At 41.6% G+C, this 25,048-nt stretch overlaps 1 protein-coding gene across 5 annotated transcripts; it reads right to left on the bottom strand.

Annotated features, from left to right (window-relative positions):
* Positions 1 to 1,673: 1,673 nt before the first annotated feature.
* Positions 1,674 to 25,020, bottom strand: NEK3 (NIMA related kinase 3). 5 transcript variants are annotated; one of them, XM_027557331.1, is made up of 16 exons: positions 24,943 to 25,020; positions 21,865 to 22,035; positions 20,893 to 20,986; positions 20,701 to 20,798; positions 19,100 to 19,183; positions 18,356 to 18,423; positions 18,175 to 18,261; positions 15,723 to 15,777; positions 14,100 to 14,300; positions 13,635 to 13,707; positions 10,287 to 10,333; positions 6,309 to 6,411; positions 5,498 to 5,614; positions 5,086 to 5,220; positions 2,696 to 2,822; positions 1,674 to 2,261 (listed from the first exon to the last, which is right to left on the bottom strand). In XM_027557331.1, the coding sequence occupies exons 2-16, from the start codon at positions 21,979 to 21,981 to the stop codon at positions 2,180 to 2,182; spliced, it is 1,488 nt and encodes a 495-aa protein (XP_027413132.1). In that variant the 5' UTR covers positions 21,982 to 22,035; positions 24,943 to 25,020; the 3' UTR covers positions 1,674 to 2,179. The 5 variants fall into 5 exon arrangements, with proteins under 5 accessions (XP_027413132.1, XP_027413133.1, XP_027413134.1 ...); XM_027557332.1 differs by lacking the exon at positions 18,175 to 18,261; XM_027557333.1 differs by lacking the exon at positions 14,100 to 14,300.
* Between the last annotated feature and the right edge of the window lie 28 nt (positions 25,021 to 25,048).

A 25,048-nucleotide genomic window follows, 5' to 3' on the forward strand; every position in this document is an offset into this window, starting at 1 on the left:
CATATTGAGCTTAAAAAAAAAAAATACAGATTGAGAGATACAGAAATCACCTCTGGATATGCATGAAAAGTGTTAGCTGCTGTGTCCAGCTCTTTGCGACCTCAAGGACTGTAGCCCACCAGGCTCCTCTGTCCATGGGATTCTCCAGACCAGAATACTGGAGTGGGTTGCCATTCCCTTCTCCAGTGGATCTTTCTAACCCAGGGATTGACCCTAGGTCTCCTGCATTGCAGGTGGATTGTTTACCTTCTGAGGCACCAGGGAAGCCTCAAGACAGGGAAATGAACCCAGGCTTCGGCGATAAGAGTTCCGAATCCTAACCACTAGACCACCAGAGACTGTCACGTACAGGGATGTATATACATGTATTTCCTAGCTCTGTCTGCTTAGAGGGACTATAAGCAGTGACATCACACCCAGAACCCAGATCCTGGTTTCTAAACCCATGAAAGGAACCAGCGCTCCTCAGAGAAATGGCTGATTCTGGGGCTGAGGCAGAGAAGGTACTAGATGACCATCTTCTTGTAGTGCCAGAAAGTAAGGAGTTGCTCAAAACACAAAAAGGATGAGGGCATGTCAAAGGGACATAGGCGTCAACCTGAAATAATTCCTAATGGCCAAAGTTAGAACAAATCAAGCCACAAAGCAAATGACTTAGTATTGGATTATCCACCCTCTTCAGGAGGTGGGGCTTAATTCCTGTCAATGACACCCCACTCCAGTACTCTTGCCTGGAAAATCCCATGGACAGAGGAGCCTGGTGGGCTGCAGTCCATGGGGTCGCTAAGAGTCGGACACGACTGAGCAACTTCACTTTGACTTTTCACTTTCATGCATTGGAGAAGGAAATGGCAACCCACTCCAGTGTTCTTGCCTGGAGTATCCCAGGGACGGGGGAGCCTAGTGGGCTGCCGTCTATGGGGTCACACATAGTCGGACACGACTGAAGCGACTTAGCAGCGCTTGAATATAGGCTGAACTTAGTGACTCACTCAGAGTGACCAGAACATGGAAATGGAACATTAGTAACTGACACTGGAGACCCTGGTAGACCAAGGACAGCTAAATGTCTGAGTACAAATAATGGATGGGGGTGGGGGTGAGGTCTATACCAGTTTTTGTACATTAAGATTAAAAAAATATATTTAACTCTTTAAAAGATAGATGTATCCCATATTTCAGCAGATCTTTATTAATGATCCTACTGTAGTCTCACAACTCTCTCCCACTATGTTGACTTGAGCACTGTTCTGTACACCAGGCCAGGCTGATGCTATTCTCATAATTGCCTATGTGGGCCCCTGGAAAGAGTCAGTTTCTTTAGTAAAGTCTTCTCCCCTCACTAAAGCATCACAGCATGAAATGACACGCCCCAGAATACATGTGTCACGGTGACCCATGCATGTTGGGGTCCTGCCCCCTCCATGAGTTCCACAACACTCTGGCTTCCTGCTACTTCCTGTATGGACCCCTTACCTTTGGCCCCATTCCTTTCTTGTATACAGGACCACCAACTACTGGCCAGATCTGTACCTTACCCCACTCTTCCCATGGCTAATCCTCCGATCTGGGCTCTTTCGTACATCCTGTGAGAAGCTGTATTTAATGACAGCGGGTGATCACTGAAGATGATTGATGACTACCCAGAAATAGGTCTTATAGAAAAACACACATTTATGATGTTATAATTAAATATATTTAGATCCTCAAAAATTTTAGAAGATATAAAAAGAGCTACATAGTAATAAATCATAACAAGGTAATAAAGCAGAAATCATAACAACGCAAATAATGTTATGGGCTGTCGTGATGGTCTAAGGTCAGCACCCATATGAGGTAGGCATTGTTATCATCATTTTGTAGTTGAGGAAATTCAGTCTCAAAGAGGTTAAGTAATTTCTCAAAACCACGCAAGCAGTAGGTGATAGCATTCAACATCTGTTCTGACTGCAAAGCCTAAACCTCAGACCCATTGTGCTATGCATTCTCCTCTGAATTCAAAAACCTAGATTTTGTTATACCCTATCTTACTAACCAGGAATCATTTTAAATATTCAGTTTCCCTCTGTTCACTCTGTTTCCAAGGAAAATACGTATTCCATGAGTTAAGTATTATTCAAATATCAATTCCTCCTGTTAAACATCCCCTCCAGGTGACTAATGAATATTCCGTTGGGCGTTATCCATCAGATACTCCTTGCCAGCCAGTTCGCTGCTTCAGTTCTGACACCCAGTCAGCACTGTCGTCTTCCTCAAAGTCCCTGTGAAAAAACAATTTGGATATTAAGCTTCCATTTAAGAAGCACAGTAAGTATTTGTTGATGGGATCAAAACAGAATACCACCATACCAATACTGACATTTTTGAAAAATGAACTTCATAATGAAACTGAACAGAGGAAAAAAAAAATGGTTAGCCTTCCAAAGGTTCACTTCTATCATTGTTTCTCTAAATGTTTCAATATAAAATCTTGTCTACTAAAAAATAAGTCCAAGCTGATTATAAACACACAGCTCAGTCAAGAATTCTATGAAAATACCGTAGCACATTACCTGTGCCAGATAGACGATCAAGATATAAACATTCATTTATGATGTAAAGTAACATAACCAGCTCCTACTAAACCAGGAATTATTAAGGTACAACTTAAATGAACACGCGCACACACTGCCAACTGTCTGGGTACTTCACGTACGTATCCTCCTCATCCAGCCCATGTTCAAGTCTCTCTGGATCCAAAATGACAGAATCCCAACCTCCATCAACATCGTCCGATGCTTCTGTTTCCTCAGACAGGGGGCCTTTCAAGAATCCTTCTGCGCCTTCAGAGGAATATTAACAGAAATTATGCCAAGTTAAGCTGTCTTTATTTATTTCATGCATATTTTTGCATTAAATTCCTCCAAAGGTTTGTTGGGTAATTGAGAGCACTGCCATGCTCTGAGGTTTTCTATGCATGTGTGTTCAGTCTCATCTGACTTGGTGACCCCATGGAGTGTAGCCTGCCAGGCTCCTCAGTCCATAGGATTTTCCAGGCAAGAATACTGAAGTGGGTTGCCATTTCCTCCTCCACGGGATTTTCCCAACCCAGGGATCGAACCCAAGTCTCCTGCATTGATGGGTGGGTTCTTTACCACTGAGTCACCATGGAAGCCAGTTTATGAACCCATATTAAAGCATTAAAAGTTGTCTTTGGACAGCTGGATAACAGTTGACTGTTTTTCCTTTGAGCTCTTCCCTCTCCCTCAAGTTTTCCTAATGGAGGGAAATAAAATTAGGGAGTTAAGGGCATATGCACACTATAAAAAAGTTTTTCCAGATGGTATTATAATTACTTTCAGGTTTTTGCTTATAAAACAATAACCTAAATGTGGGTTCAGTCTCTATAAAAATCCTTTCACAATAGAGCTGTAATGCCTTTTTTATATAGTAACTTTCCTGAAATGACAAAAACTTTATCATTGGACCAGAGACAAAATCTGGGACCTATACTGCTAAAATGAAAGTCAATCATTGGGAATTCCCTAAACATTCAGTGCTTAGGACTTTCCAGGGTCCAATCCCTAGTCAGGGAACTGAGAGTCCGAATGCCAACAAAATAAAATAAAAGTGCAATCATTAGCCTTGCTTAACACCTGCCTCCCAGGCACCCACCTGTCCTTGGGGCCCATAACTGTCTTCACACAGCTCTATCAGAACATGTGACACACAGCTTTACAATGCTCTGCTTGTTTGCTGGTCCCCCAAATTACAAATGCTCTCAGGGAAGGAATTATATTCTTTTTTAAAAAAAATCTTAAATCTTAACTTAGTATATGTTGCTGCTGCTGCTGCTAAGTCGCTTCAGTCGTGTCCGACTCTGTGCGACCCCATAGATGGCAGCCCACCAGGCTCCCCTGTCCCTGGGATTCTCCAGGCAAGAACACTGGAGTGGGTTGCCATTTCCTTCTCCAATGCATGAAAGTGAAAAGTGAAAGTGAAGTTGCTCAGTCGTGTCCAACTCTTAGCGACCCCATGGTCTGCAGCCCACCAGGCTCCTCCATCCATGGGATTCTCCAGGCAAGAGTACTGGAGTGGGGTGCCATTGCCTTCTCCGTAGTATGTGTTAGGCTCTCAATAAACACTGACCACGTAAACAATAAAGTGAATCTGTTATAATACGTAGAGTTGAGACTTGCCACACCATGACATGCTCTACTTGGCACAATTTATCTTAGATCTTAAACCAAGCAAGATGGCTTTAGTAACTGCATTGTGAAAATTACACACACATGTACCCCCAACGTACACACCCTTAATATAGTCCTTTGGCCTAGATTCCTAAGGGTAGTATCATAAAATGTTACGCTGTATAACTGTAGTGAAAATGTCTGTTGAAACAATAAAAAAAAATTAAATCCTAATTGTTCACCTTTTTCTGTGTTCTATTCAATATAACAATTCAAGTACAGAACCAAAGAAATCTTGAAGTTCCTCAGTTTACCAGGATGGAGTCTGAACTGCAGAGCCAAGAAAGCAGGGTGTATTTGCATGATAAAAATGGACCACCCTCAAAGTGGCTACGTGATTATTAAAATAAGCAAACAGGGACTTCCCTGCGGTCCAGTGGCTAAGAATCCATGTTTCCAATGCAGGGGGCCTGGGTTCGATCCCTGATGGGAGAACTAGATCCCACGTGCCACAACTAAGACTTGGCACAGCCAAAGAAAATAAATAGAAATATTAAAACAAGCAAACAAATGAGCAAACAGAAGGAATGAAGCACTATAGGAAATTTTAATTATGCATCAAACTGGCTAGAAAAGAGTCAAGGAAATCAGAAAAGACAATGCTCTGAAATATTTTATAACTTTAAGATCGAAGGGTTTCTGGGAGCGGGGAACAGGGAATCATCTAATGGGTACAGAGTCTTCGTTTTGGAAAAGTTCTGGAGATGGACCGTGGTGATGGCTGCACAGTGTGAATGTACTCTGTGCTCCCGAACTGTACACTTAAAAACGGCTAAGATGGAAACTTCTATGTTACATATATAATTTTTTTTTTAAATCAAAGGGTTTACACAATTATGTAACAGACATGAATCACCTGGTCTATATATTGTGTATGTTTGAAAGGCCAAGCTGAGGTCAGCATTCTTAAGGATGTTCAACAGGGTTTCAGAGGTCTCCTTGAGCCACTGCTTACGGGTATTGTTTTCACTGTACTTTATTACAGAACCACCTAGTTGAGAAAAGACAAAAAAATTCGTGTCAAGTAAAAAAGATTTCCAGCATATAATATCTTCTAGATTATATTAAAGCCCATATTTCAAGCGAAACTAATTAACTCTCTACATAAATCTGTTTCACTTGCCTGTATAAGTGAAATACACGCACTCTCATGTGTGACGCCAAATACCCTTCAAAGGGTGACATTAAAAAAACATAACTCTAGCTCAATAAACAGCGATTAGAGAATGTTCTATGATAACATAATAGGATTCAATCTGACTACTCACCTCTGTCGTCTTCTGCCGTTGAACTGGAGGTGAGTATGGATGCGTTTTCCAAAGCTCTAAGAGCTGTACCGGGTACGTGTTTCTCCCACTGCCGCCTGAGAGGACCTGGTGACCTGGCTTTTAAAGTGTAAAGAAGAACTGCTGAGCATGTACTTCTACTTATTCATCTATATCCACACACAATTGTTCTAACAACACTACAGAAGCACTTCTTTTCTCTTTCAAATTCGGATCTAACACCCTTCCAAGGCTAAGTTCAGTTCAGTCGCTCAGTCGTGTCTGACTCTTAAGTAGTAAAGGGAATGAAAAAATCCAAATGGAAAGGTAAAGCTAATCATTAAAGTGAATTTAAACAAATATTATGTATATACTCACATATTACACAATATATAAGAATAAAGGCCCAAGAGGGCTTACAGGCACACACTGTATGCTGCACTTTTTAAAACACTTGGCTGTGCCCCACAGCATGTGGGACCTCCATTCCCTGACCAGGGATAGAACCTGTGTCACCTGCCTTAGAAGTCTTAACCACTGGACCACCAGGTAAGTCCCTGTACGCTGTGCTTTTTATGGTAAAGAGCACGACAAACATTATTAATGCTTTTTTCTGAAGGCTCTTATTAATAAATACAATTTTATCTTTTAATAGGTAAATAAAATATCTCTGTAACATTAAATAAATTACTGGATAAGCAAATATAAATGTCTACTTGCTTATGATATCTTTGACCTAGTAAGGCAGAAACTGGTATTCCTTCTATATCCCCAGTTTCCCACCTATACAATGATTAGAATTTGAATAACTTACCTTTCTCCTCTCTGTTTACTCTCCTCAGTGCACTTTCAACCAAATTTTTATTAATGCTTTCTAAGTCAGTGTGGCTACACTTTCCACCTGGTTCCTCCCTTTGCTTTAAAAGAAATTTAAAATAAAGATTAAGATATTCTTGAATTGCTACCAAAAAAAAGGTAAACAAGTAGAGATAAACAACTGCTTAAACTTTAAATAAAGACAAATGAATTAAACATTAACAACCACAGAACTTCATACACATATGTACATTAAGAGCTATAACATCATACATTATCTGTGTGTATATTAAAAACCATATATGTGTACATACATAGGTATACATATATGTATAGTAAGTCATATACTTTAATAGCCATTAATACCAGTCATTGCAAATATGAAGAAGATATATAAAAATGACAAATATTTGAGAGGTGTTTATAGAGAAAACAAGCACTGAAAAATTTCAGTATGATTTGCTACAGTGGGCTTCTCAGGATGGAAATACCAAAATGAAATATTTTATAAAGTTACTTTGGGGATTTGGCTCAGCAGTAAAGAATCTGCCTGCAATGCAGGAGATGCGGGTTCAATCCCTGGATCAGGAAGATCCCCTAATCGATGGATCAGGAAAATCCCCTGGAGGAGGGCATGGCAACCAACCCACTCCAGTATTCTTGCCTGGAGAATCCCAAGGACAGAGGAGTTTGGCAGGCTACAGTCCACAGGATTGCAAAGAGTTGGACATGACAGAGCGACTGAGCATGTATGTACACATAAAATTACTTTACAGATGGTCCTTGACTTATGATGGTCTAATTTATGATTTTTTTCACTTTATGATGGTGTGAAAATGATAAACACTCAGCAGAAGCTGTATGTCCAATAACGAATGTTGATCTTTCCCCAGGTTAGCAATACGCCATATGATACTCTCTTGTGATGCTGGGTGCTGGCAGAGAGCTGAAGCTCCCACTCAGCCATGTGATCACAGAGTAAACAGTAAACAATACACTTACAGCCGTTCTGCACCCAGACAGCCTCTGGTTTCCACTTTCAGTTCATCATTCAATTCAGTTCATGCTGAATTCAAAATTCAACATGACTATCTCATGTTGACACGACATAGTCAGCACTTTATTATAAAATAGGCTTTGTGTTAGACGATTTTGCCCAACTAGAGGCTAATGGAAGTGTTCTGAGCACATGTAAGGTATATTAAGCTAAGTTAGGAAGTTTGGTAGGTTAGGTGCATTAAATGCATTTTCAACCAGGGGATGGGATTTCTACATCTTGATTGTGGTGCTAGTTATATGACCACATACAATCTCCAAAATTCATCAAATTGCATGCTAAAAATGAGTAACTTTTATTGCATATAAATTAGGCCTCAGTAAAGCTGGAAATAAACAGATATTACACAAATAAAAAAAACACAGGGGCAGAATATAGTCCATTTGTAGCAACATAATGGGGTATGGTGTTATTTATTTACAACCTAAAGGTTCATTCAAAAATTTACAAGTTTAATTACTAGTATATTCCATAAACAGAATTGCTTGTTGTTACTACATCTTTTCCTTTGGGAGTTAAAAAAGGTGGGTCAAAATGATGAAGAAAGAAAAAATTATCAATAGGACATGAGTTACTGGGGTAGGTGTGGCAACTAGAAGTGGATTGGCTGTTACTATTCATGACTTAACTGCAGCTAACATGTAAAAGGGCACAGATGCTTAAGGCCAAACAAGATTAACAGGATTGTAAAAACCAGGCTAAAAAATTGTCCACTCAATTCATGGGATAATAGTGAGTGAAGTGAAAGTCACTCAGTCATGTTGGACTCTTTGCGACCCCATGGACTATACAGTCCATGGAATTCTCCAGGCCAGAATACTGGAGTGGGTAACTGTTCCCTTCTCCAGGGATCTACCCAACCCAGGGATTAAACCCAGGTCTCCTGCATTGCAGGCGGATTCTTTACCAGCTGAGTCACAAAGGAAGCCCAAGAATACTGGAGTAGGTAGCCTATCCCTTCTCCAGCGGATCTTCCCAACTCAGGAATCGACTGGGGTCTCCTGCACTGCAGGCAGATTCTTTACTAACTGAGTTATCAGGGAGAATGGGGAGGCACTAAAAGGTTTTGAACAGAAAAATGTCAAGACCACATTGTTGTTGTTCAGTCACCAAGTCATGTACAACTCTACGTGACCACATGCACCGAAGCTGGCCAGGCTTCCCTGGCCCTCACCATCTCCCAGTTTGCCCAAGTTTATGTCCATTGCATGGGTGATGCCATCCAACCATCTCATCCTGTTGCCTTCTTCTCTTTCTGCCTTCAATCCTTCCCAGATCACATTAGCGATCTACATATTATTTAGTCATAAAAAGGAAGGAAATTCTGATACAGGCCGTAACACGCATGAACCTTAAAAATATTAAGCTAAGCAAAAGAGGCCAGACACAAAAGGACAAATATTGTGTGATTCCACTTATCTGAAATATCTAGAATAAGCAAATAATGTTTCTTTCACAGAGACAGAAAGCAGAAAAGAGGTTATCAGGGCCTGAGGTGGGAGTCAGGGTAGGGAGGAATGGACAGTTACTGTTCAATGGGTTGCTGTTTGGGATAATGAAAAAGTATTGTGAATGTAATTAATGTCATTAAATTCTATGCTTAAAATGGCTGAAATGATAAATTGTATGTTATATATATATTACCACAAGGAAACCAACCAACCAAGGCTTAAACAAGACTTTCATGACTGTAAGCAGGGCTAAGTTGGTTCACATTGAGAGGGTAACAGGCAGGAAGGCCAGGGGTCTCCAAACAGAGGAAACAGCCTGCAAGTGTCAGACATTTTTATCTCCCTTAAGGGCAGGAGGAAACAAACTATCCCATATTTTTTTCTTCTCTATACAAACTTAAAAGGAGGTTTCTCTTAAAATATTGTGTTGCCATAATGATACCTGGTTTCACCTGAAGTTAACGATTCTCAAACCTTGAGTTAACCAATGCCTTTTCCTTATGGAAATGCTTGTCTTAAGCTATGCTAATGTGCTTTGCATTTACCCCAGACTCTGTCTTCAAGTCAGTTCCACCTCAAGGCTCAGAACCTACTTAACAAACCAGCATGTTATACTCAGATATTGTTCCCCTAATCTATGTAAACTTAACTATTTGTATGGTAATCTGTTCTTCTACAAGATTCAAGTTAATCATTTTATGGCCCAGGATGAACCATTTGGTGCCAAGATTATCCCAAAATGCATCTTATGGGTGAGGGGCCTGGTGCCATTCTGAGTTTTAAGACATTCCTTTCTTTCATTAACAGACTGTTAGTGACTATATAACATCCAGCTGAAGACTAGCAGGGGGATACTCTGTCCGCCCCCTTCTGATGCCCATGTCAGAAGCTTTCTCTCTCTCCTTTATACTTTAATAAAACTTTATTACACAAAAGCTCTGAGTGATCAAGCCTCATCTCTGGCCCTGGGTTGAATTCTTCTCCTCCAGAGACCAAGAATCCTGGTGTCTTTTCATTCAGCAACAACTTTTCAACATCTAGATTGAAACCACTTATCATCAATGATTAGAAACGAAAAAACAAAATAAAATAAATGCTGGTCTAAAGTGGCTTGGTTGGCAACACAGAAAACAGCCGTCAATTATTTCACAGGCCCAAAGACAAAAAACCTCTGAACCCAGGGACCAGGCAACAGACTTCCAATATCTCATAGCACCCAATGATGCCAGGTATCCCAGTAGACAGTTTCAGAAATTTAACTTTTTTTTAAAGATTTTTTTTTTGATGTGGACCGTTTTTAGTCTTTATTGAGTTTATTACAATTTTGCTTTTGTTTTCTGTTTTAGTTTTTTGGCCACAGGCATGTGGGATCTTTGTTCCCAGGCCAGGGATTAAACCCACATCCCTTGCATTAGAAGGCCCTGGACTGCCAGGAAAGTACCAGGAAATTTACCTTTAAAGCACTTACCACTGTGCTTGCTTCATTTTCCAAAGTTATTCTGGTTCTGCTGGGATCTGCTCAAAGAGAAAACAGAAGGTAAAAAGAAAACACAAAAAAGGCTTCTAATGTGATTTGCATAAAGCTTGAGAGACAAAAGGAAGTTTTTAAAGTCAAAGAACCGAAGCATGAGCCTGTATAGTGATATCAAGCTTTAATCACCTAGTAACACACCTCAGCTGTTAAAGAGATTATTTCTGCCGTTTTATTCTGACTGTGAACATCTGAAAGTTAAGACATCTCTAATTCATTTATGCCGACCCATTTAGGCATCAGGAGGTAAGACACTCTACATACTCGAAAGGTCCTTATCATCTTTAGCACAAGAGCTACCTGTCTGTGATTTTCCTGACAGCTATTATAGCAGGTGGAATAGCTAACCCTCCCAAAGCCAGCTGCTTATTCCCTGACGAGGAGCCAGCAGCAGTCAGGGAAAACCCCTGCAACGCACCCCTTGGGTGAGGAGGGCTCTTGCCTGATTTTCTGCTGCCAGAGCCTGGGGTCCGTGTTTCCCCATTTATTCAGCATTTTAAGCAATTGCTACTGAGCATCTATGATGATGGTACTGAGGCTACAACAGGGAGCACCTTGACACGCTCCCTACCCTCACCCAGCCTTCATTGTTCTGATGTCTGTCTACATTCTCGATGGAGATGCCACCCGACACGTGCTCTGGACATGGTGGCCCTCCCCACTGGCTTACTCTTTTTTTAGAAATTGTAAGACTACACTTTCCTATCTTGAAACTTTCCTTAGATTGTTTTTGGTGTTTCTGTTGCCCAGTATTTTAAAACTAATTTCCCACTCTCCTGGGATGTGAACCAAAGTTATGAAATGGTACATAAAATAAAATAAACACTAAAACAAACTGCTGAAGCAAAGGTAAGTGGCTACCTCTTACATAAAGGAGAAAAGTTCTTACAAAAGGAACATTTAAAATTTAACTTTAAGAAAATAGTATAGTTTAGAAAAGTTTCTGTTGAAACCAACAGGACACGGTAAATCAACTACACTTAAATTAAAAAAAAAAAAACTTAAAAAATAAATAAAAATGTTTCTTTTGTGGTATAGAACACTAAGATGCTGCTAAGTCACTTCAGTCGTGTCTGACTCTGTGCAACCCCAGAGACGGCAGCCCACTAGGCTTCCCCGTCCCTGGGACTCTCCAGGCAAGAACACTGGAGTGGGTTGCCATTTCCTTCTCCAATGCATGAAAGTGAAAAGTGAAAGTGAAGTCGCTCAGTCATGTCTGACTCTTAGAGACCCTATGGACTGCAGCCTACCAGGCTCCTCCATCCATGGGATTTTCCAGGCAAGAGTACTGAACAGGCACTAATAATGGAGGTTTTAAAACACCTCCCTACAGTGGGTGACCTTTTACTCATCTTAATTCTTCTTTCTTATTCTGGTCATTGTTAGATTTCTTCAGATGGAAGATCTGAGTCACTGATGTCAAAGGAAAAGGAACAAAAATAACTTTGAAAAAAGAGATGACAATTTCCAAGACATAATAAATTACATCTGAAATTTGCTCAGGATTGACTATCAGCTCAGTTCAGTTCAGTCGATCAGGCATGTCCAACTCTTTGAGACCCCATGAATCGCAGCACGCCAGGCCTCCCTGTCCATCACCAACTCCTGGAGTTCACCGAGACTCACACCCATTGAGTCAGTGATGCCATCCAGCCATCTCATCCTCTGTCGTCCTCTTCTCCTCCTGCCCCCAATCCCTCCCAGCATCAGGGTCTTTTCCAATGAGTCAACTCTTCCCATGAGGTGGCCAAAGTACTGGAGTTTCAGCTTTAGCATCATTCCTTCCAAAGAAATGCCAGGGCTGATCTCCTTCAGAATGGACAGGTTGGATCTCCTTGCAGTCCAAGGGACTCTCAAGAGTCTTCTCCAACCCCACAGTTCAAAAGCATCAATTCTTTGGCACTCAGCTTTCTTCACAGTCCAACTCTCACATTCATACATGACCACTGGAAAAACCATAGCCTTGACTAGACAGACCTTTGTTGGCAAAGTAATGTCTCTGCTTTTCAATATGCTATCTAGGTTGGTCATAACTCTTCTTCCAAGGAGTAAGCGTCTTTTAATTTCATGGCTGCAGTCACCATCTGCAGTGATTTTGGAGCCCAAAAAGATAAAGTCTGACACTGTTTCCCCATCTATTTCCCATGAAGTGATGGGACGACATGCCATGATCTTTGTTTTCTGAATGTTGAAATTCAAGCCAACTTTTTCACTCTTCTCTTTCACTTTCATCAAGAGGCTTTTGAGTTCCTCTTCACTTTCTGCCATAAGGGTGGCGTCATCTGCATATCTGAGGTTATTGATATTTCTCCCAGCAATCCTGATTCCAGCTTCTGCTTCTTCCAGCCCAGCGTTTCTCATGATGTACTCTGCATAGAAGTTAAATAAACAGGGTGACAATATACAGCCTTGATGTACTCCTTTTCCTATTTGGAACCAGTCTGTTGTTCCATGTCCAGTTCTAACTGTTGCTTCCTGACCTGCATATAGGTTTCTCAAGGTTTCTCAGGTGGTCTGGTATGCCCATCTCTTTCAGAATTTTCCACAGTTTATTGTGATCCACACAGTCAAAGGCTTTGGCATAGTCAATAAAGCAGAAATAGATGTTTTTCTGGAACTCTCTTGCTTTTTCTATGATCCAGCGGATGTTGGCAATTTGATCTCTGGTTCCTCTGCCTTTTCTAAATCCAGCTTGAATATTTGGAAATTCACAGTTCACGTTTTGCTGAAGCCTGGCTTGAAGAATTTTGAGCATTACTTTACTAGCGTGTGAGATGAGTGCAATTGTGCGGTACTTGGAGCATTCTTTGGCATTGCCTTTCTTTGGGATTGGAATGAAAACTGACCTTTTCCAGTCCTGTGGCCACTGCTGAGTTTTCCAAATTTGCTGGCATATTGAGTGCAGCACTTTCACAGCATCATCATTCAGGATTTGAAATAGCTCAACTTTAGGGACAACATTTCCTGTTATATTTTCATGGTTAGATTCCTAGGTGAGCCCACAGAAACCTATCTGACCCAAAACAAACTAAATACAGGTCTAATAATGAAGCATAGAACAACCTTTACATCACTACAATCTTCAAACTAGGCTTCTTTTTTGATCCCTGGCAAACTAAATGTGTAAGATTCAGTATAGATTTATGTCTGAAGGAACAAGTAGAAAATTTTGATTTGAGGAGTATCTCTGAAAATCATCTCTAATAACTTGAAAATTATATTTTTTTCTTTTTGTTATACTATATTTTAAATGAACACTTAAAATAAGCTTTTCGAAATTCTTACCCTTTTTTCTTGGTGTACTATGCATAGATTTTTTGGTTTCTTCTAACACCTGTTCACCGTATTCTGTGATGATCTGAAAATTTAAAGCAGAGAATTTAAAGACACAAAAGATGCTTTTCTTTAGATACCAACATAATGTCATTCAATTATCAATGTTCTTCCCCACGGTAATAAAGTTGAAAAGGAAAAATGCCATTTAAAAAATCCAAGTAATTTAGATAGACAGATAAACAGACATTCATATATGTCCAGGAAGATCTGGAGGGATAATGCAAATTATATCCATGATTATATTTGAGGAATAGCATTGTGAAAAGAAGAGGGAAAGGAAGCTTCAAGCTTTTAGTTTTTTTTAATACACATCTGCATTACTTGAATTGTTATGAGCATGTATAACATGTAATTGTGTTTAAAAGAAAACAAACGCTTGAAAACTGTTCACAGTCAGTTCCACACACACTGTACCTCTGGGGGCAGGCACTTCTGGATAAGCCGAGCTAAAGAGCCTCTAGAGAGAAGCGTGGTAGCTGAAGGACGATGTGAGGGATTCTTTTTAAACATCTGCTTGATCAGATGCTGCAGCTCATAGGAATAATGGGATGGCAGTGGGTTCATGGACCCCTGACATATTTTAAGGATAAGACTTTTCCAACTATTTGCCTGAAACTAAAAAGCAAAATTGAACTGTAAAAGCAAATACAGGGAAAGAGAATGGAAATAAGAAAATAACAGCTGAACTGAATTCATATGAATTATTTTAATTAAAAAAAATTTTCTTTCTAGAGGTGTTGTTAAGGTACAATTCTAATTTTTTTTTTTTTTTGCTCATCATACTTTTCTTAGTACTTTAAAAATTGTATTTTATTGAAGTATAGTTGATTTACATGGTGTTAACTGCTGCTATATAGCAAAGTAATTCAGTTATACATGTGTATATATTCCTTTTTATTCTATTTTCCATTATGGCAAGCCATTCCAGTATTCTTTCCTGGAGAATCCCATGGACAGAGGAGCCTGGTGGGCTGCAGTCAACGGGGATGCACAGAGTTGGACGTGACTGAAGTCGAACTTAACACCAGCACCATTGTGGTTTTATCACAGGATACTGAATATAGTTCCCCATGCTATATAGTAGGACCTTGTTGTTTAATGCAAATGTAATAGTTTGCATCTGCTAGTCCCAAACTCCCCCACCCCTACCCCTGTACTATTCTAAAATCTTATGGTTGCTCAGGAAAAAGGTAAACATAAATAGTTAAAGATGCTCCCATCTTGAGGAAATCTTACCATCAGTCCCCGCGTGGGTACTTTATTACTCAAATCAATGTTTTTGCAGATACACATTTTTAATATATTTTAAAAATCAAAGCATCAATAATACATATATATGGGCTTTTAAAAATTCAAATAACCCTAGGGCTGACAGTAACTGCAACGTTTCTTCACTTCCCTCCTCCTCAAAAATCCCCAGGTCTGCTCCCTGACAAAATGCACTTTAGACTTTTCCCATTTTAAACTTCTGCTGCAAAATCCTTTTTACCTTGCACGTCACCAGGGTAGTTATTATGGTTTGACAAGTAATAGAGCGGGATATAAAATGACACACCAGAATAACATTTTAAAAGTTTTCACTGTATAATAAACATACTACAATTAACATCAGGTTTCAGCCTTAGCAACACTTATGTAAGAACATGATGGCATTCTGCCTTGGGGGTGTGCTGCTGCTAAGTCGCTTCAGTCATGTCTGACTCTGTGCAACCCCATAGATGGCAGCCCACCAGGCTCCCCCATCCCTGGGATTCTCTAGGCAAGAATACTGAAGTGGATTGCCATTTCCTTCTCCAATGCATGAAAGTGAAAAGTGAAAGTGAAGTCGCTCAGTCGTGTCCAACTCTTAGCGACCCCATGGACTGCAGGCCACCAGGCTCCTCCGTCCATGGGATTTTTCAGGCAAGAGTACTGGAGTGGGGTGCCATTGCCTTCTCCAGCCTTGGGGGTGTATCACTCTACTAATACATACAAGTGAAGATACGAAAAAGGACTTAGACCAAATGCTGCCTTTTCCATGCTGCATGCCATACTTACTGGATGCTTAAGGGTACAGAGTTCATAGAGAATGCATCCCAAGGACCAGATGTCACTGGAAGCAAAAGAAGCAATGTAATGATGAGTGGGTTATGAGTTATCACACAAAAATATGTGTATTTTCCAATACCCCAAAATGAAAAATTACTCTACCTTGAATAAGAACAGATATCATAAGGACTTCTTAGTTACTGAAATAAAATATGTGGCAAGTTTGATCGAACACTTAGACCACTTACTCACAGTGATATTCACAGAAAAACTCCCTGCTCCCTAAACCCTGCCCCACCAAATCCAGTGGTTCAGGTATCACTTCAGTAGGACTTGGGGTAAGAGGAATATCTGCGGACTCAGATTACCATAGTTGGAAGAAGGGCTTTAGAAGTCATCCTGTACAGCCTCCAGACCATCTGGGCTCACCAGGCCTTTGGGCTCACCTCCTGATTGACAGCTCAGTATTCTCCCTGGCTGCCTCTAGGGGGCGTATTCTTATTCTTCCACGAAAGCTCTTCAGACCTCAGCAGAGTTCTATACTTTGCCCTATGCACCCACCCTTATTCAAACTAAACACCTCCTCTTTCCTCATCATTCTCACCACCTAGTTGTCATCCTCCAGACTTTTTCTAGATGATTGTCTTTTCACTTTAACAAGGTTTTTTTTAAACCAATTATTTCCCCCAACTTTTAATTTTTCAAAGCTTGAAACCTACAGAAAATTTGTAAAGGCCCAAACGCTCCTTCCTAATATCCCCAGTCATTAGTATCTGCCTGCTGGCACCTCTTCTGTCTACATCTGAACCTCTTGAAAGAAAGGTTTCAGACGTCAAACACTTCACCCCTAAACGTGTCAGCACATACAGCCTAAAAGCAAGGACACTCTTCTGCATGAATACAGCACCATTATCACATCCAAGAAATCGAACCTTAATTCAATACTATTATCTAGTATTTTGTTCAAACTCAGGTTTCCCCAATTATCCCAGGAAGTTCCTTCATAGCTGTTCTGTCTCCAATTCAGTCAACTTCACCTTCAGTTCAGTTCAGTTGCTCAATGGTGTCCGACTCTGTGACCGCATGAATCGCAGCACGCCAGGCCTCCCTGTCCGTCACCAACTCCCGAAGTTCACTCAAACTCACATCCATCGAGTCAGTGATGCCATCCAGCCATCTCATCCTCTGTCGTCCCCTTCTCCTCCTGCCCTCAATCCCTCCCAGCATCAGAGTCTTTTCCAATGAGTCAACCCTTCGGGGCATTGTTGTCGTTTTTAGTTGCTAAGGTGTATCTGACTCTTCTGCAACCTCATGGACTGTAGCCGGCCAGGCTCCTCTATCCATGGGATTCTCCAGGCAAGCTGCCATTTCCTTCTCCAGGGGATCTTTACAACCCGGGGATCAAACCCATATTTCCTATATTGGCAGGTGGATTCTTTACCACTGAGCCACCTGGGAAAGCCCATAGTATGGACTGCCATACCCTTTTTAGAAAGCAACTTGGCAGGAGGTAACAAAAGCCTTTAGGTGTTTCTACCTTGAGGCAGTCATGCCAAGAATGTGACACTTTTATGTATTAAAAGGCATAGTAATGCAGAGTCAGTAGCAATTTAGGACACTGAAAACTAGAACCATATCAAGAAGCCAACAACAGAGGAATGTGAAATAAGTTTTGGAAGAGCCATATATTAAAATATTTTGCAATCATTAACAATAATCATGAAGAGTATAAATACAGGGTAAAATGAATATGATATAATGCAAGGTGAAAAAAATAGGATACTAAATTATATGGAGTATATAAACTAAGTTTAGGGAAAAAAGAGAATGGATGGGAAAAAAACCCAAAATGTTACTAGTAGTTTCTGTAAAACTGGGTGATCGCCATGTCCCTTCTTGTATATCTCTACATTTCCAACCCACCCACTGCCCATCCATTCCATCAATGAGCACATTTTACTTACATTCAGAAAAAATATTACATTTTAAATTATAAGGACTTCATACTATCTTCCCATGATCAATGAACCTATCAGTCAAGTGCTTATTATCTAGCCCTTTACATGTCAACTCAATGACATTTGGTTCCCAAATTTTGCTGCATGTAGGAATTATTTGGTGACCCTGGAAAATGTTTGCAACCTGGTTCCCACTCCCAGCCATTCATATTTAACTGGTATGGCTACGGCCTGAGCTTCGGGATTTTTAAAGTTAATAGCAGCAAAGTAAGAGAAGCAGTAATATAATTCATACTATCCCCAGAAATGATTCACTTTTCTTTCAGCATTTACATGTAGCTCCTCTCAGCTCTGATGAAAACAGCTGGAAAATTTATGACTTTCACCTAGAGGCCTGGGAACTTCAATTCTACACTGCTTTCTTTTAACAACTAAACTTCATCTGTAGGCTACGATACTATCAACAAACGGTCACCCCTTCACCAACTACATACGTCACTTACCTTTTATTGTTATAAGGCATGTTTTCCCAAATTTCTGGGGGCACATAATAAGGTGTTCCCACGTATGTACAAGCAAACGCCATGGGGCTAAAACCATAAAAAGGTACAGAACGATTACAGAGCATTTCTGAATAATGATGTTTTGGCAACAGTCACTACTACACAAGAGAGACATACATACCTCGAGAGAAGACGGGCAGATCCAAAATCACCCAGTTTTACTTTTCCGTCTTGGGTGAGGAAGATATTCTGCATTGAAAAAGAAGAGCTCAGATCACATCTGCCATATTTCAAACATAAGGCAGAGAGCTCCAAGAGAAGCTGTCTTTCAAAGCCTGCTGATGGTAGAGATTATATGTAGAAATGCTGACAACCGGGTCCCCAAATGGAACACAAAACGACGAGATATCCTCTGGACAGCGACACTCCCCTGCTTGGGAATTCAGGATGACTGCTTAGAAATCTAACAGGTGAGCGTCACACCGTACCAGCAGACCCTGATCAACCGAGCAGGGAGCCTGTTCAGGTAACTCCAGATGGCAGGCTCCAGTCTCAATCATTTTCCATCTGAGAATACATGGTCTTAGGAAGCAGTCTCTAAGAGAGCTGGAACATATTAACATACACTACTAAAGAGATTTACCCATTTTCAGGTCGTACCTTACTGTGCTAGCATGAATATTATATTAAGAAATTTCTGGAGTTCCTTGGCAGTCCAGGGGTTAAGAATTGGTGCTTCTAATGCAGGGCGCATGGGCTCACTCCATGGTCGGGGAGCTAAGATACCATGTGCCTTGGGGTGCAGGCAAAAAAAGAAATATTTCTAAAGATTAAAATGCACCCAAAAGAAAATAGAATAAAACAGAAAAAGGATTGAAAGAAATAGTTTTCAATTTTTTTTAGGCCCCAAATGTATTCCATTTACCTTGGACTTGATGTCTCTGTGTAACACACGTTTCTTGTGAATGTGATTTACTCCAAGACACATCTGTGTAAACCAATGAAGTATCTGTAAAGAAAAAAAAGCATGCAAGAATGCAATAACTGGGGCACGGTAACCCCAAATTCCTAAGAATCATCTTTAGGCCTTAGCTGACCTGGGTTTTACATAATGTAAATACAGAACTAAAAATTACATAATTCAACTAAGATTCATTGCTGTCTTGAGAAATTGAGAAAAGCTATGAATCAATCCCAGTGTATCATCATCTCATGAATGATCCAAATAACTATTTATTTATTTATTTGGCCCTGCCATGCAGCTTGCAGGATCTTAGTTCTCTGACCAGGGATTGAACCAGGGTCCTCGGCAGTGAAAGGGTGGAGTACTAACCATCAGACAGCCAGGGAATTTCCAAGACTTTATTTTAATAAAACTCCCACTATATTTTTCTTGTATTTAACCAAATAAAAATATTTCTTAAATACACATATAAAAATAGTTCACCACTTAAAATGAATATGCTATAACTTTTTATAGTGTAATCATAACATCAGATTTCATTCACTTTTTCAGAATATGCAGATATTAACATTAAAATATTTCGTTATATTTCCAACAATCTTTGGAAGCCAAGGCTGGCCTCCTACAATGGAACCCATATTCTTAGCAACACAACTTCGAAATAAAAAATATTTATACTAATATACTCTTAAAACATGTTATACCCTATATCAAACTTAGCCTCAGCAAAGCTGTTTATTTAAATATTTTCCTTGGTCAATTCATTCCAATAATATTTAATATGCAACTTTCCACTAAAAAGGCACTAAGCATTTAAAGAGAATATGCTAAACTGTAAAAGAAAAGAGAAGAAGAATAGAGACTCTTGAAAAACAGAAATGCAGGTTTCATCCTTCAGATGATGGACAATTACAAAAGAAATCCATGTGCCTTCTAAAATTTCAATACAAAAAGTAAAAATTTTAAGTATCTAGTACACAATATGATGGGTAACACAACTGTGAAATTCTAAACATGGAAGTGGTTATTCTTTGATATTGCATAAGCCTATACCTACTTTACCTCTTAAAAACATCCCAGGCAGTCACATCCTGACAACACACTAAAGAACATCATGGATACACAAAGTCATTACTAACTAATGTGCTAGGCAACCACAGACAGCAATGTTTTTAACTTATTCAAATTTTACGAGAAAAGTTGCTTGAGGGAAACTTGGGGACTTCCCTGGCGGTTCAGTGGTTAAGACTCTGCTCCCACTGAACTAAGATCCTGTATGCTGCCTGGTGGGCTTCCCTGGTGGCTAAGCTGGTAAAGAATCCACCTGCAATGTGGGAAACCTGGGTTCAATCCCTGGGTTGGGAAGATTCCCCTGGAGAAGGGAACGGCTGCCCATTCCAGTATTCTGGCCTGGAGAATTCCATGGACTGTGTAGTCCATGGGGTTGAAAAGAGTTGGACACAACTGAGCAACTTTCACTTTCATTTTCATGCTGCCTGGTATGGCCAAAAAAAAAATTAAAACAAAACTTTGAGGGAAACTTACGTAAGTTAGTCTCTTACCGTATCTTCAGGAAACAACTTCCCTTTCTGATGTTTAATCTTCTGCATTAGGTCCCCTCCATCACAATATTCCATTACAATGTACAGATGTCCTTCAGCTGCAACAAATTAAAGACTCTTAGGAAAGTCTCAGCGGCCGTGAATTCTGAATGAAATTCAGAAATACATGTATCGGGGGAAATTCATATTTACCTTCAAATGATTCTTTAAAGGCAACAATATTGGGGTGTTTCATTTTGGCTAACAGAACTGCCTCTTTCCTAGAAATCCGTGTGTCAGACAAAGACTAGAAGAAGGTTTAAAGAAGTGTAAATGCAGTACTTCATTTAAAAACTGACAGTAAAACAGTATTATAGTAGTTTGTATGATATTTTAATGTGACACAATTGAAAGTGTGTCTCTTTCAATCAGACGTAATTTTATAGCACTGTTCAGATCGGTTCAGTCGCTCAGTCATGTCCGACTCTTTGCGAGCACTGTACTTGGATCCAACTTAAGTTTATCAAACCCCACGAGGAAACATGTGGGAATTTTTCAACTATGGCTATACGTATTTCGCCTGCTTAAGCTGACCTCTTGTATCTTTACAAGTATAGAATGTAAACTAGTTTTAACATTAACCTAAGCATAGAGGGATTGGGGGCAGGAGGAGAAGGGGACGACAGAGGATGAGATGGCTGGATGGCATCATCGACTCAATGGACATGAGTTTGAGTGAACTCCAGGAGTTGGTGACGGACAGGGAGGCCTGGCGTGCTGCGATTCCTGGGGTCGCAAAGAGTCGGACACGACTGAGCGACTGAACTGAACTGAAGCATAAGCTGACTTATGCTTAGGGGCAGTATGCCATCAACCATAGGAGCTTCCTGGGTGGGCAATTCCCTGGAGGAGGGCATGGTAACCCACTCCAGTATTCTTGCCTGGAGAATCCCATGGACAGAGAAGCCTGGTGGGCTACGGTCCATAGGACCACAGAATCAGACACAACTGAAGCGACTGAACATGAGCAGAAGCACAGAAGATAGATCAAGACCTTGTAAAGCTAGTGAATAAACCTGTTAAATCTTTTGCACAAAAGAACGATCCCATGTTACATCTCAAGAACTTGCTTTCCGATACAAACAACATGTACTTTCGACATGAGCTAACTACTTTAGCAGTGACCTTGGGAAGCCTTATTTCCTTCATGGCAAACATCCGATTACTGCTCTCCTGCTGAACCAAAAGGGCTCTGCCGAAGGAGCCCTCCCCGATGACTCTCAGGACCCTGTAGCCGTCCATGCTGGGCACTGCACAGCTGGGTCTGCTCCCACAGTCACCGCTGGCTCTCCCAACCTGCATTCAAAGTCAGAAACAACGGGGAATTAAATTTATTTTCAAAAGGCAGAATGAAGTCAAAGTAGCTCTATCCCCAGGACAGAACAGCCTGTTCCCTTTATGCATTCAACAGGTGGACATGGAGTATCCATGCCAGGTTTTATAATCCTGAACAAATCTCTCACGGCCCCAGCATCACTCACGTTACAAGTGAGACCACGAACCTCAAAAATGCAGGATAGTGGGTCTTACACGAAGAGCCATGCTGGCCTCTGGTAGAGGTATGCTGGGGAATTAGGAAGATGATACTCAGGCTGAAGCCTGAATGGAAGATATCTAGGCAAAGAGGAAGAGTGATGGAGGCAGGAGGGAATAGCCTATTTAAGAGCAAAAGAGATTGTTTCAATTCAAGGAACTGAAAGAGGGCAGTAAGGCAGGTAAGGCAGACTGGGCCTAGTAAGCCAAGCTCAGCTTGGTGGATTTTTATCCTGTAGTGATGAACGGGCTCTCTGAAGGGTTTAAACTGAGAGAGCAGATTTACATCTTAGAAAAATTACTCATGTTGGCTGCAGAGCAATGGACCAGACAGGGGAGAGGGGAGGAGGGCCAGAGCAGGACTCCTACCATAGAAAAGGCAGGAAGATGATGACGGAACGGAATACGGTGGTGACAATGGGGATGAAGGGGGCTTTCCTGGTGGCTCAGTGGTAAAGAATCTGCCTACCAATGCAAGAGACCTGGGTTCGATCCCTGGGTCAGGAAGATCCCCCAAAGAAGGGAATGGCAACCCACTCCAGTATTCTTGCTTGGGAAATCCCATGGACAGAGGAAGCTGGTGGGCTACAGTCCATGGGGTTGCAGAGTCTGGCACGACTGAGCACACACACACACGAAATGGGGATGAAGACAATAGGAAAGAAACATGTGAAAGAACTGGCAAGGTTTTGGGTAACGGATTTCTGGGAGACAAGTAGGGGGAAGGGGACTAAGGAGACTCTGGTTTCTGGTGTAAACCAGGCAAGTATTGATACCATTCTCTAAGAAAAAGGAAAGCCATGATGGTTGCATGCCTGTTTTTTTGGTTTGATTTTTCTGACCGTGGGAGTCTGGTAGGGTGTAGTGGGGAAAGATGTGGAGGAGACGTGCTTCTTTGGGGATATGCTGAGTTGGAGGTGCCTGGGACAAAGAAGACATGTTAAACAGAGTCCTTGAGCCTCAGTCTTCCTTTATATTTCCTGGGTGAAGCAGCTTCTAGATCTCCTAGTACATTAGAGAAGATGAATATAAAGTTCCTAACACTTTACCTGGTACACGCTGCTAAATCGCTTCAGTCGTGTCCGACTCTGGGCGACCCCAGAGACGGCAGCCACCAGGCTCCCCCGTCCCTGGGATTCTCCAGGCAAGAACACTGGAGTGGGTTGCCATTTCCTTCTCCAATGCATGAAAGTGAGACGTGAAAGTGAAGTCGCTCAGTCATGTCCGACTCTAGCGACCCCATGGACTGCAGCCCACCAGGCTCCTCCATCCATGGGAGTTTCCAGGCAAGAGTAGTGGAGTGGGGTGCCATTGCCTTCTCCTACCTGGTACATAGCGGGCCCTGAATAAATGGCAGCTATTGTTAGTATTTGGGGGCTTCCCAGCCGGCACCTAGTGATAAAGAATCACTGTCAATAAAGGTCACAGGAGACGCAGGTTCCATCCCTGGGTCGGGAAGGGCCCCTGGAGAAGGAAATGGCAACCTACTCCAGAATTCTGGAAAATCCCATAGACAGAGGAATCTGGTGGGCTACAGTCCCTGGGGTCACAAAGAGTCAGACACGACTAAGCACACATTATCAGTTTTAAACCTTAGAAAGGTGATGCTTTTTTTTCATTACCAAAACACACTGGAATGAACTTACTCAATTGTCACAAAACTTACTTGGAGTGTTTTATTTTCATAAAAATCATACCACAAAGATTTATGAGGTCCAGAGAGCACAGGCCGGTAAAGCAAAACCACAAACCAAAACCTACAGTTCTCACTAGGAAATTCTAGAAGTATTTTCTCCATATAACGAAATCAAGTGCACGGTCTTCAAAAACAATTCCTTTCTAAGACAGTTAGGTCTCTCAGCATACGACCTGAAGGGAAAAAGTTCTTTGCCGCTCTTCTAAGAGACCCCTGGCATTACACGCTTTGACAAGGAGATTTAGTTTTCCCATATATTTTGTTGTTGTTGTTGTTAACTTTGGGTCTTTATTCCATTAAAAGACAATAAATAAGCAAGAGCAGCCTCTGACTTTTCTTAGTTGAACATTACATTTGGTCCTTGCTACCCACATTTGCCCCTGTTACTCAGTGATACACCCCTAAACTCATTAAGGGCTTCCCCAGTGGCGCAGCCAGCGGTAAAGAATCCGCCTGCAATGCAGGGGAGCGGGGTTCGATCCCTGGGTCGGGAAGATCCCCTAAAGGAGGAAATGGCAACCCACTCCAGTGTTCCTGCCTGGAGAATCCCATGGACAGAGGGGCCTGGCGGGCTACACAGTCCACGGGGTCGCAGAGTCCCACACGACTTAGCGACTAAACAACAAACTTATTTAAAAAACAAACAAACAAACTGTACAGTATATGCTCTGAATGTGACAAACAGCGTTCCTTCCCAAGACTACACCGATCAAAAGCTAATACAGTGATTTGCAAATGCAAACATAAGATGCAGTATAGAAGGTGTGCGCGGTCCGATTCTCACTGCCTTAGAAGCCGCTCCGCCTCGGAGCCCGGCCCGCGCTTCCCCCGCGACCCCCGGGCCTGGGTCCGCAGTCCCCGAAGGGGATTGTCCCGCTTGCCCCCTCCCCGCGTGTGCACCGCCCTCTCCCAGCCCCACGCCCGCCCGCCGCTCTCGCGCCGGCGGAGGGGGTTGATCCGGCCGGACCGCTCACCCGCTTCCCCAGCGACCCGGGTCGGCTCCTGGGTCCCGAGCCGGGAGCGCTTCCGGAGGGCGGGCCAGCGGGTAGTCTCTCGGGTTGCCGGCGAAGGAAGAGTCCC

Source organism: Bos indicus x Bos taurus, chromosome 12 (genome assembly GCF_003369695.1).
Source record: "Bos indicus x Bos taurus breed Angus x Brahman F1 hybrid chromosome 12, Bos_hybrid_MaternalHap_v2.0, whole genome shotgun sequence".
NCBI lineage: Eukaryota > Metazoa > Chordata > Mammalia > Artiodactyla > Bovidae > Bos > Bos indicus x Bos taurus.

Excerpts from the sequence above, each read along its gene's own strand:
- NEK3 (XM_027557331.1), bottom strand. The coding sequence starts at position 21,981 with ATGGACGGCTACAGGGTCCTGAGAGTCATCGGGGAGGGCTCCTTCGGC. Across the intron at positions 20,987-21,864 it reads AGGAAATAAGGCTTCCCAAG|TCTTTGTCTGACACACGGAT; the intron begins GTCACTGCTAAA and ends ACCTTCTTCTAG. Across the intron at positions 13,708-14,099 it reads AGAAGTGCCTGCCCCCAGAG|ATCATCACAGAATACGGTGA; the intron begins GTACAGTGTGTG and ends TTAAATTTTCAG.